Source organism: Thamnophis elegans, chromosome 9, assembly GCF_009769535.1.
Source record: "Thamnophis elegans isolate rThaEle1 chromosome 9, rThaEle1.pri, whole genome shotgun sequence".
NCBI classification, from domain to species: Eukaryota; Metazoa; Chordata; class Lepidosauria; order Squamata; family Colubridae; genus Thamnophis; species Thamnophis elegans.
Window position 1 is genome coordinate 60,519,420 of NC_045549.1, and position 12,685 is coordinate 60,532,104.

Below are 12,685 nucleotides of genomic sequence, written 5' to 3' on the forward strand. Positions count from 1 at the left end.
AAGAACATTTTTTAAAACAATAGCTGAGTTCCAAAGACTTTCTATAATACAATTTTAATACAATTTCTAGTCCATTACCATATACTAGATTTTATATTTGACAAACTGTTTTCCCCCTCTAATATATATATACCTATATGAATTATAGATTGGGCAAACAATATATCATCCACAAATGCCCTGACAAGGAGGAGGAGCCAATGTTGCAATGAGACGATGTGCGATCTCAATGCTCTGAGATCGCCGTTGATACTTTTGCTGCTGGGTGGTCCAATCGGACCTAAACTGTCCCGCAGAGATGGTGAAGGGGAAGAATACATCCTGCTGATCTCAGGGACATCGCAAAGTCCCTGATCGATCCAGGAGAAGTTCTTCTAGCAGGCGACAAAAGCACAGCCTCCTAGGCTGAAGAGTTCAGGGTAGCTCTAAAATGGAAGGATACAGAAAGAGAAAGTGTTTTCAGCTGGTGAGGATTTTTTACCGTTTTAAAAGAGACTGCCTATAAAAACCTTAAAGTTAATTTAAATTTGAGAACAGAAGAAATAAGCAGAGGAATTAAGCTTTGAATGGTTTTGGACAGTGGTATCTTACTTTGTAAATGCTATTTTCATGGATGGAATTTATGCAAGCCTTTTAAAATGAATGGATTAAGTTTTCTTCTATCTTTTTTTCATTATTATTTTTTGCAACCTATGGACTAAAATTCTCCTTCTTCATTACTGCATGTGTTTTTCCCTTTTTCTTCTCTATTTCATTCAGGAATTTGACTTTTTTAAAACTTGGAATAAAAAAGATACAAAAAGCAACAAAGAAAATTGTAACAACAGAGGGAAAATGACACTGCTACTCGGAGGCTGGAGGTTTGTGTATTGGAAACAAAACACTTTTACTTTCCTCACTGATTATTCTGGCTTGGCACTTCAAGGTCTCACTGTTTTATCTATAGAGAGTCATAAGAAGAAAAGCATACAGATGTTCCTTTGATGGGAACTCTACCCCAGATGTCAAGATACAGAAGAAGAAAAAATAAAAGAATTTATGGATTTAAAGAGAGAAATTTTATTAGCAACATCATTGAAAACACCACTGACAATCAAAAATAAGATGATTAAGGAAACAGAAGAAGGGCATTGAGATTACATGAGAGACTTAATAAGCAATGAATTGCAAAGAGGAGTCCATACAAATTTGAATAAGGAGATGATTAGAGGACTGATACCACAAATGGCAGAAGATATGAGATTGTTTTGCTATTGGAAAGATGCAGGTTTATAGATGAAAGTGTATAATCTAAAACTAGTTAAAATTAATGAAATTTAGTGACAATAGATATAGTTAAATAAATAATTGATAATGATAATAATGTATACATATGTATTGCTATGATAAGTAATAATTGGATATGAACATTGAATGGTACCTATGAAAAGAAAATTAGAATTTTTTTGGTTATATATATAAAGGTTAATACAAAAGAACTAAGTTAAATTTAGTTACATTTTGATTATTAGGGGGAAATGTTATGATAAAGGATACAGTCAAACAAAGGAGGGATAATGATAACAATGTATATATATATGCATGGGTACAACATAAGGAAATTGGATGTAAATTGTAAACAGTGATTTGTAAAGGAGGATTAGAAATTTTTGTTACTAAATATGTTTAGCCAGAATAGGCCATAAGGATTCAGTGTTATTGGAGGATATTAGAAATAGCAAATGAATTGCCAGTATGTGGTTATGTTTTAAATCTTCTTATATTTTATGATGAAGGACGTTTAAACAATTATAGTCAAATGAAAATGGAGATATGATAAGGTAATATGTATAAATATATCTGAGTTAAAATACTTAAGTTAATATGAATTATGGTTGATGACTGTGGAAGAGTTACACGAAAATCTTTTGTTACCAACTGATACACTTTGTACAGTATGTAAAGAAGAAAGATTCTTTGTGTTGTGTCTGTTTTGAAAATTAAAAAAAAATGCCCTGACAAATGGCTTTGGATGCCACCTGCGACACGGGTGCCATACGTTCGCCATCATGGGTCTAGTTGAATAAACAGCCTCTTCCTTAGAGAAAGAAATATTAGTTAGACTATGATGACTGGACAGATGTTCCATGAATTTTGTTGGTACGTAGTAAGCAAATAATGCAAATAATTAGCACAGCAATTGGTTCTATTGGCGAAAAAAATAAGTGATTGTATGGACAGACAATTCTGTAAACATGGAGAAGAGTAGGACCTTCATGAGCCTCACGTGCCCTGACAAATGGCTCTGCATGCCACCTTTGGCACACATGTCATAAGTTTGCCCTCAAGGGTCTAGTTGGATAAACAAAATAATCTTGGAGATTTAGAAGTATAATTGACATCGAAAGAAAAATGAAAACCTACAAATTTTAGTAATCTTGCATCAAGGTTTCTGCTTATTAACAAAAAAAGTAACGGGCTGGAAATTATATATGATCAATTACATGACAACACACAAGTATATCTTTCGTGAACAAATTCATTAAACATTTCAATGAAACCTGACTCAGATTTTTCTTTCTCCTGGATGTAATTATAATAAGCATGCATATACTGCTATAATCAAGAAACGCATTACATACGGTAAATGAAAGAATGAATAGGACATATATATAATCAGTTTCAGTTAGAAAGATAAATTTGAAAAGAAGCAAGCAAGCAATTCGATCTTGCAAGCAGATAAGTATTACCGTTTTTTTCAGACTGTAAGACGCACCGGAGTATAAGATGCACCAAGATTTTGAAGAGGTAAATTAAAAAAAAAGTTTTTGTACTCTGCAGGCCTCCCAAATCCTCTGCACATCTGGTTTTTTCATACAAAAAATGGGCATGCAGAGCTTTGGGAGGCTTGTAGAGTGCTCCTGGGGGCTGGGCCCCCCAAAACAAGTAAAAATGCCCCATTTATTGCTCATTTTTGCCTCCCCAGCCCCCAGGAGCACTTTGCAAGCCTCCCAAACCCTCTGCATGTCCATTTTTTGCAAAGGGGGTGGGGTTTCATTGGTCAAAAATGTTGTATTCAGTGTATCAGGCACACCCAGATTTTCACCCTCTTTTTTTGGGAGGGGGAAGGTGCGTCTTAAACTCCAAAAAATACGGTTTGTAAGTTTTAATAGTGTAGAGTATAATTATTCTGGACATTTTGATCCTTGGTTCTTCTGCTCAAAAGCAGCATATGAATTTGTTTCTTTCAAAGAGTCCATTTACAACATGGGTGTCAAACTCAATCGTGTCAAGTGATGTCACATATCACAACATGCTTTGCCTTTCTGGAGCTGGAGTGGGAGTGGTCTGCATGTGATGCATCCAACCTGCAGGCCGCCAGTTTGAAACCCCTGATTTATAATCTCCCAGATCAAAGTGGTTACTCTCCCCTAGCTTCTCATAGCACCAAAATGATTATGGTTGAAAACAAAAGTAAAGGACAGGACTATCCATTTCCTGAGAGTTCATTGATTAAAAGGAGACTCAGATAATATGTAAGAAGTTCTTTTAGGCACATTAAAGACTCTGCGTATAAGAGGTCAAAACCAGACTATCTAAGCAACTTTATTGGCTGCTTTATTTGCCTTTCTGCTCTGACCCCCCTCATCCCACACCAACACACATTCTGAGCCAAAGATAAGTTACGGCATTTAATTAACAGACAGGTCTTTGGCAGCAATCCAACACAATAAGCCGTGGCAGCACTCCAGTCAATAATGTTCTCCGACATTAGTTCCTGCATTGACTTCTGCAAGAGGTGTGTGTGCACAAGCAGTCTTTTTATAGTCTGGAGAGGAACCTAATGACCACCAGCTGAGTGCAATTACCTCCTGTAACTGCGCAACTGTTCCTGACGCCTATTAGCTTTTCAGGCATCCAGGAACAACTCACTGCTGGCATCCGGATCACTCTCCCTTGTCTCCTCCCTACTGGTCCAAGGCTCAGGCACCTTCTGGTGGGCAACCAGCTTCTCCGCGCCCTGCTCGGAATTGGAACCCTATCCAGGGTACTCCACATCCTCCAGAGCCGACTCATAGGGCCCCTCGCTGTCTGAGTCTGGTGGAAGCTCCAACGGCTCCTGCTGGGCGACAACACCTTTCTAAGTCTTAAAATGTAGGTTGCTTTCCAGTGGGCTTTTCTGTTTACCCATCCTGGGGTGGGGCAAAGTTTACCAGGGAACTTCAGGAAGTGCAACAGATTGAGCAATATCTAGAGCACATGTGGTGGAAAATAAGAAATGACTATAAATGAATATGGGCACATTCTCATGTTCAGGTTTATACTAAAGCAAGAAGACCAGTGAAGTTATCAGTACTTCTCTGCTCTAATTGCGTTGTTAGAATGTCATTCTGCAGGCCTCTTTATGGAAATTTTTTCCTGTTGTGAATGAATAAAGCTCAGGATACTTTGGCATATTTTTGGACATTTTATTCATAAAAATCTCAAATATTCAGACTAAATAAGATTCCACTAGAACAGATTCCAATCAGATGGCTTTGTGAATATATTTACATATGTAATGAATATAAATATTACACCCTGTGATGGGAAATCCACAATTTCTCTGGAAAATTGATTCCATTTCAAACTTGTTATTGTTAGGAAGCCTTCTTTGGAGCATTCAGTTCATATTCATCTTCCTGTACTGAAAATCAAGCATTCCATTTCAATTATTTGTAATGATGGAACTTGAACTTCTTGAACTTCTGGGTAATAGCCTAACAAATATCTCAGAATGTCATTATCTTCATTCCTCTCTAAACATTTCTAATACCTTTCATCTCTCCTCGTAGGATATAATTTATAGTCCTCTAATTTTCATCACTGACTCTCTGTGAATTTGTTCCAATTTTTAAGAACACTTTTTAAACTCCAGGAACTGGACAACACACTTCTGGGATTCTGACCAACACAAATTAGAAGACTTCTTATAATTTTAAAACTATATTTCTGTTCATATAACCTAAAAAATCATTTTTCCATTTTTGAAATTATTTTGCACAGTTAACTTATCTTTTCAATCATTTTTTTTCCATAAATATTATTGCTAATTGGTAGAATTATGGAATTGAATATATAAATCCAAATACTTGCCCCTTGAAAAAACACAGGGCAAAGCATTAACTGTCAACAAACAGCTTTTTCAAGTTTTATTTATCTGAATTTTTTCTTCTGAATTTTTAGTTCAATCTAAATGTGCACTTTGAAACAGTAGTGAAAAAGAGGGGTCCTTGGTGCTCTCTGAGTTTGCTTGTTTTTTTCCAGATGTATCATTATCCTAACTATCCTAACATTATCCTAATATCATCAGTGCTAGTAAGAATTCCTAACCTTACTAACCTTCCTAGCCTTACTAACACTGATAATGTTACCTAGTTAGGGTAAAGAAACATCTGCAAGAAAACAAGCAAGCTCAGAGAGCACCAAGGACCTCTCATTTCAAATCTGAGCTACAAATATTCTCCTTTATTATTAGCAATAGCACTTAGACTTATATATCACTTAATACAATACAATAGCAGAGTTGGAAGGGACCTTGGAGGTCTTCTAGTCCAACCCCCTGCCTAGGCAGGAAACCCTATACCCTATACAAATGGCTATCCAACATCTTCTGGGGCATTCACAACTTCTGGAGGCAAGCTGTTCCACTGATTCATTGTTCTAATTGTCAGGAAATTTCTCCTCAGTTCTAAGTTTCTTCTCTTCTTGATTAGTTTCCACCCATTGCTTCTTGTTCTGCCCTCACGTGCTTTGGAGAATAGTTTGACTCCCTCTTCTTTGTGGCAACCCCTGAGCTATTGGAACACAGCTATCATGTCTCCCCTAGTCCTTCCTTTCATTAAACTAGACATACCCAGTTCCTGCAATCGTTCTTCATATGTTTTAGTCTCCAGTCCCTCATCATCTTTGTTGCTCTTCTCTGCACTCTTTCTAGTCTCCACATCTTTTCTACTTCGTGGTGACCAAAACTGAATGCAGTATTCCAAGTGTGGCCTTACCAAGGCATTATCAAGTGGTATTAACACTGCACGTGATCTTGATTCTATCTCTCTGTTTATGCAGCCTAGAACTGTGTTGGCTTTTTTGGCAGCTGCTGCACACTGCTGGCTCATATTTAAATGGTTATCCACTAGCACTCCAAGGTCCCTTTCACAGTTACTACTGTTGAGCAAGGTATCACCTCTACTGTACCTGTGCATTTCGTTTTTCTTGCCTAAATGTAGAACCTTACTTTTTTCATCATTGAATTTCATTTTATTAGATAGTGCCCAATGTTCAGGTTTGTCAAGATCCTTCTGTATCTGAAGTCTGTCTTCTGGAGTGTTGGCTATTTCTGTCAGCTTGGTGTCATCTGCAAATTTGATGAGTTCCCCATTTATTCCCTCATCCAAATCATTGATGAAGATGTTGAAGAGTACTGGGCCTAAAACAGAGCCGTGGGGTACTCCACTGCATACTTCCCTCCATGTAGATGCAGTTCCATTGAGTACTACACATTGAGTGCAGTTGGTCAGTCAGTTACGAATCCATCTGGTAGTGATGCTGTTCAACCCACATTCTTCTACTTTATCTAGTAGTGGGTTATGGTCTACCTTATCAAATGCCTTACTGAAGTCCAAGTAAACTATATCAATGGCATTTCTCTGGTCCACTAATTTTGTCACTTTGTCAAAGAATGCAATAAGATTAATCTGGCACGATCTGTTTTTGATAAACCCATGTTGCTTTTGGCTATTACTTTGTTTACTTCTAGGTGTTTGCTAATTCGTTGCTTGATTATCTTTTCCAGAATCTTTCCTGGTATTGAGGTCAGGCTGATAGGTCTAAAGTTTTCTGGATCTATTTTTTTTCCTTTTTTGAAGATGGGAACCACATCAGCTCTTTTCCAGTCCTCTGGCAGTTCCCCAGTGCTCCAGGATCTCTGAAAGATATAGTTCACTGGTTCTGAGATTTCATCTGCCGGTTCCTTCAGAACCCTGGGGTGTAATCTATCCGGTCCTGGTGATTTGAACTCGTCTAGGATAGACAGGTGCTCAATTTCCATTTTCCTCCTTATTTCAACTTGTGTTCCTAATCTGACTTTTGTGGTGATGTTTTTGATAGGTTGGACTGTTTTATCCCTTTGTGTAAAGACAGATGCAATAAATGAGTTAAATAGTTCTGCTTTCTCCCTGTTGCTTGTCACCTTCTTGCCACTTTCTCCCAGCAATGGACCAATTGTTTCCTTAATCTTTTTCTTGTTTTTAACATGTTGAAATAAGCTTTTTTGTTATTTTTTACTTTTGTGGCAAGCCTTTCTTCATTGTGAGCCTTAACATTCCTTACTTCATCTTTACAGGCTCGGGCTACTTGCTGATATTCTGCCTTAGTTGTGTCTCCCTCTTTCCACTTTTTATACTTAACTTTTTTCTCTTTCACTTTGTCAGAGAGTTCTTTATGCAGCCATGCTGGTTTCTTTTGGGAGCTGTTATTTTTCTTCTTCATTGGTATTGTGCTAGACTGAGCTTTTGTAATCTCATTTTTCAAAATTTCCCAAGCTTCTTGATTTGTTTTCCCCTTGAGGATTCTCATCCATGGATTTCTTCCCAAGCTCTCTCTAAGTTTATTGAAATTAGTTCTCTTAAAATCCAAGACTCTAGTTTGACTTAGTTCTACTACTTGTGTTTGCATAATGTTGAATTCCAATATTGCATGGTCACTTGCCCCCAGGGTTCCTATGGCTTCAACATCTTCTATCATTTCCTCTCTGTTAGTGAGAGTTAAGTCTAATATGGCTGATCCCCTTGTTCCCTTCTCTACTTTTGGGGAAACAAAATTGTCTGCTAGGTTTGTTAGGAATCTGTTGGATTTTCCATTTGGTGCAGAGTTTGTTTCCCAGTTGATGTCAGGGTAGTTAAAATCCCCCATTACTATTGTGGTGTGTGCTTCCTACATACCTTAGTTAGCTGACTAGCAAAAAGTTCATCTACTTCCTCTGCTTGGTTGGGTGGCCTGTAGCATAGACCTATGGCAATGTCATTTCTAACCCCCTAACCCCACCTTTAATATTGACCCAAATGCATTCAAGATAGTTCTCATCATTGTTGTGGTCTATTTCTGTAGACATGTAGTTATTTCTTATATTTAGTGCAACTCCACCTCCTCTTTTATTTGGTCTATTTCTTTTAAATAATTTAAATCCTTCTAACTGTATGTTCCATTTGTGGGTTTCATCCCACCAAATTTCTGTAATGGCAACAATATTGTATCTGCCCTCATTTACTTGAATTTGTAATTTCTAATTCACCCTGTTTTACAGTGCCTTACAGCCCTCTCTAAGCGGTTTACAGAGTCAGCATATTACCCCCAACAATCTGGGTTCTTATTTTACCGATGTTGGAAGGATGGAAAGTCAACCTTGAGCCTGGTGAGATTTAAACTGCCAAATTGCAGGCAGCCAGCACTACTGCACTTAGCAGAAGTAGCTTGCAATACTGCACTCTAACCACTGCATCAGTGTGGTTCATAGTGAAAAGGTTGTTTTTCATACACCAAAGTATTTATTACTTTATGAAAATTATTTGCTACCCATCTCCCTTTCCAAAACAACTCTGTAACCAATAGTGTTACTTCTTTATAATTGGAGCAACTCTAATACATAGCAGTGTAAAGGAATTTCAATAATGCTACTTCTAGGACTGTATTAGAGTTTTGCTTTAATTCATTGTGAGATAATAAATAGTGTTCACTTAGAAGGATATGTTTCTCATTTTTTTCATCTCATTTTTGTCTGGATAACTAATTACGCTAAAGTCTACTTTTCAACAAGCAGTCGATTTATGTACTAATACTTAATAGTATATATATATATGAGCCATTTACCCTTCAAAATATCATTGACATTTTTGTTTAGCTTTCCCTAGTTAATTCAGTATGCAACCTGAAATAATTCCTAATCCAATATAAAGAGGTGTTTGCTTCATTATTTTTGCTACATAGATGTCATTGGGGGGTGGGGTAACATTCTTGACTGCTTTTCTAACTTTCTCCTCCCTATAAGGAGTTTTTATTAAGAACCTATTTTGGGAACAATCTAACATTCTCCTTGTTGATATATCAACTGAAACAACAAGTTTTAAAATGTAAGAGGTTTATTTTCCTTTCATCAAGCATTTTCTACATACAGAACATTCACATATGTAGGATAGATCAGAAAAAATGTAGAAGAGATGAACTACTGTAAATCATAGAGTAACAGGCAGTTCACAGTCTTTTATTTTGTAGTAATTACTGTTATTATCACAATGGGGAAAATTGCTAAAAAGATTCAGAAGTCAGAAATTTAAAGTCATTTTTGTTGTTCAGTTAAGTCTATCTGCCAGTTTCCTTAATCTAAAGAGAAGTCTACTGTTTCATAGCCCAGGATTTTAATGACACACAAGAAAGTAGAAATGTCTAATTTCTAATTAGCCTTACCTATTAGAGTAAAATATTTGATTGCATTGAATAAAGTATCAGTTTAATCTTTTCAGGTACAGAAACCCAGTTTTTAAAATGATAACAATAGTAAATCCCATCTATGTATTTCTTGAAAATCCGAAGAAAATAAAATACTAATAAGCACGATTATTTTCTCCTTTTGTAGTGGTTACAATAATTCTAAATTTTTGAACCTGAATTGTTTCTATGTAGACATATAAACAACATCCCTAAGTGGCAGTTTATAAACTAAAATAACCCAAATACCTTGAAATAGAAAGCTAATGGCAGTAATAAGTTAAAAAATTACTTTTAACAATAGTATTGACAAAAGGCATATATGATAGACATTGTACATATAACAGTGATACTATCTAGCAAGGTGATGCAAATCATTTTTTTAATTGTGAATTTTATTTATTTCAGTGTACTGTACTTTCAGAAAGTAACTTGAAACATATAATCTTGTATAATCTTGTACACAACTAGGAATAAGAAAAATTGAACTTAATGTGATTTACTTTTCAGTAGATATAGTACCATTATTCTCCATTTTTAAAGACTAGGGTTCTTTTCCTATTTAGGAATTAATTATCCTGAATTCAGTGGAACTTACTTCTGAATAGACATATATAGGATTACTGTGTAAAGTGTATTATTAAGCAGATTGTTTTAAAATTAAAACATTATTTTTTTTTGCCAATTTAAATAATTCTCAGTATTGATTTCAAAATAAACATTTTCTCCTAAGCAGCTAGATATTATGTTTCTGTTCAATAAAACTAAACTATACCAAGTTGATGTAACTGTTTTGTAGGTGGAAAAGTAAGAATTATAATATGAAATTAACAAAATTTTAACCTTAAATTGTAATAAAAATAACCATATCTTCAAGCTGTAGTAATAAAAATGATAGCACAAAATGTTGAAAATATACTTTTTCCTTTGAGTTAAAAGCATGCCTTAAAATCTGTGGAGATGAAAAATTTTGAGATATTAAAAAGTTTTCACAAGATAAAGAGAACTTATAACCACAAGAATACAATTACATGTTTTGTAGGCTTCACTTTCCTTATAAGACATTTCTGTTCAAGGCACAAAAATATCAAATAGTGGTCAGGACAGGGCATAGTGTTTTAATGCAAAAACCTAACTATGCACATCGTGTGTAATATTAGAAATTCAATGAATCTGATTAATTATTGTTATTGTTGCTGCTGCTGTAATAATGTGGCATCATTTTGTCATGTACCCTATGTATTTATCATAATATAATATTGTCACAAATTGGCCACTTTTCTTTATGGAGATTACCAACAGTACATATTGTCACAGTTTCAGCATCATTTATTTCACCAAAATTCCATTTTAGTCAACCACACAACATGTACAGAAGGATCTAACATTTTTAACATAAAATAATGACAATTTGGAGAATGAAGATAAGTGCAATGTACTGTAAAACTATATCCACTTGGGTGTTATCTAATATGGTTCTTTACGCTTCTCCAACCCAAATTACTGTGTTTCCTCTCTCAACTTCAGTGATTTCACAATTAAGCTTATTTAATCGTCCATCTAGAATAAACAAGGATTCCTTTGAAGGTGTCATCAGGTATTGACCAAAGAGCCCACTGCCTTCAATTAATCGGTTCTTATTGTTCCAAGACCATTCATCTGGTTTAAGAGGTTCCTTAAGATTCTTCACCATCTTCACCTTCCCAGAGGACAGTTCTACAAAAAGAACATCAGTCTGTGTACTAGAGCTACCAAAGACATTATATTGATGGGCTTCAGTAAATGATGGTTGGAAAGCCACATCAGATATGTGCAAGTTTGTGTGAATGTCAAAGGCATCTTGTATTTCTCCTCTTAGTGTAATTGTCTGGACCCTCATGAGACCTTTCACATCATCAATGCTGACTACGTAGTGACCATCTGGAGAAATGTATGGAGATCCTGTTACATCACCATTATATCCAATAACTGAGTCAGTAACACTATCTACTATTATTTGTGGTGGAATAGCTCCTGTAGTGTCAGGCTTACAGTTGACAAAATAATATCCTCCAAGATGTGTATATGCCAGAGTCTTTGGAACACAGTTGTAATCTTTTAAACTAATTGTCTTGACGTATGACATTGTTTCAAGATCAATTTTCTGGAGTACAGGCTCATCCTTGTGGAGAATGAATCCAAATCTAGATGAAAGAAAAAACATTTTTTAAAAATTTATCTCCTATAGCAAATTAAAGATTTGTACAGGAAGCATGCATTCTTATGAGTCTATACATGGTTTAAAGATACATGATATTTTTTTTGTTCAGACCATATAGCAAATGAATGATATTTGGATATATGAAATGAAAATGTTTAGAAAACAAAATCTGCCTATTTTATACCTGTATTGATCAAATTACACAAGCAAGTTATACTTCAGGATTGTAGACTTTATGAAATACAGAAACAGTTTGTGTGTAGTGGTTAAGGTTCTTGCTTAAAATCATTCTATGTCTCCTTTAAACATGAATGCCAGTTGGGTGACTTTGGATCACTAACTTTCTCTTACCTCACCCCACCTTACACAATTGTTGTGATGATGAAAAAGATAGGAGTATTAGTTTGTCCATGCACTAAGAGGAATGGGTGGATGATAGACAGACATATAATAGATAAAAAGTAATGCCACCTAAATATTACTAACTAATAAAACAAATTATAGCTTTTCTGCAATTAAAGTTTAATTCAAGGAGAATAAAATATATTTTTGAAACTGTACTTTCAATGTTAATTCAGGAATATGTTTACCATATAAATAGAGTGAAATGGTACAGTGTTTTAAAGACATATATTTCCAATGAGATTCGGTTTATTTTAAACAAAACAACTTGCATAAGTTAAGAGAAATAAACAGTCACAATGACTAATTTCCCACTTTTCTCATGACCAGGAAATGATAGTAATTATTATTATCTATACATTTATTCAATCCTCATTTAAATTCAGAGAAGTTAAATTCTATAAATATTTAGGATTATGTTTTCAACTGTTAATGCATCATGCTTTATGCTCCAAAAGTATTGATCCTGGAAATTAGATAAATGGCTTAGTGTAATATAGCACAGTATAGTAAGCCTGCTGTTAGTAAGAGAATCCTACTCTCCACTGTATAATATAATATATACTGACAGTTAATTGGGCATAA

The 12,685-nt window shown here is 35.2% G+C and overlaps 1 protein-coding gene across 1 annotated transcript in view; it reads right to left on the reverse strand.

Moving 5' to 3' along the window:
- Window positions 1-9,134: 9,134 nt before the first annotated feature.
- FSTL5 (follistatin like 5) overlaps window positions 9,135-12,685 on the reverse strand; it is a 180,918-nt gene continuing 177,367 nt past the window's right edge. The window contains exon 13 of the mRNA XM_032223653.1: window positions 9,135-11,681. Within this exon, the coding sequence (XP_032079544.1) occupies window positions 10,979-11,681 (703 nt within the window). The 3' untranslated portion in view covers window positions 9,135-10,978. The remainder of the gene's footprint in view (window positions 11,682-12,685) is intronic.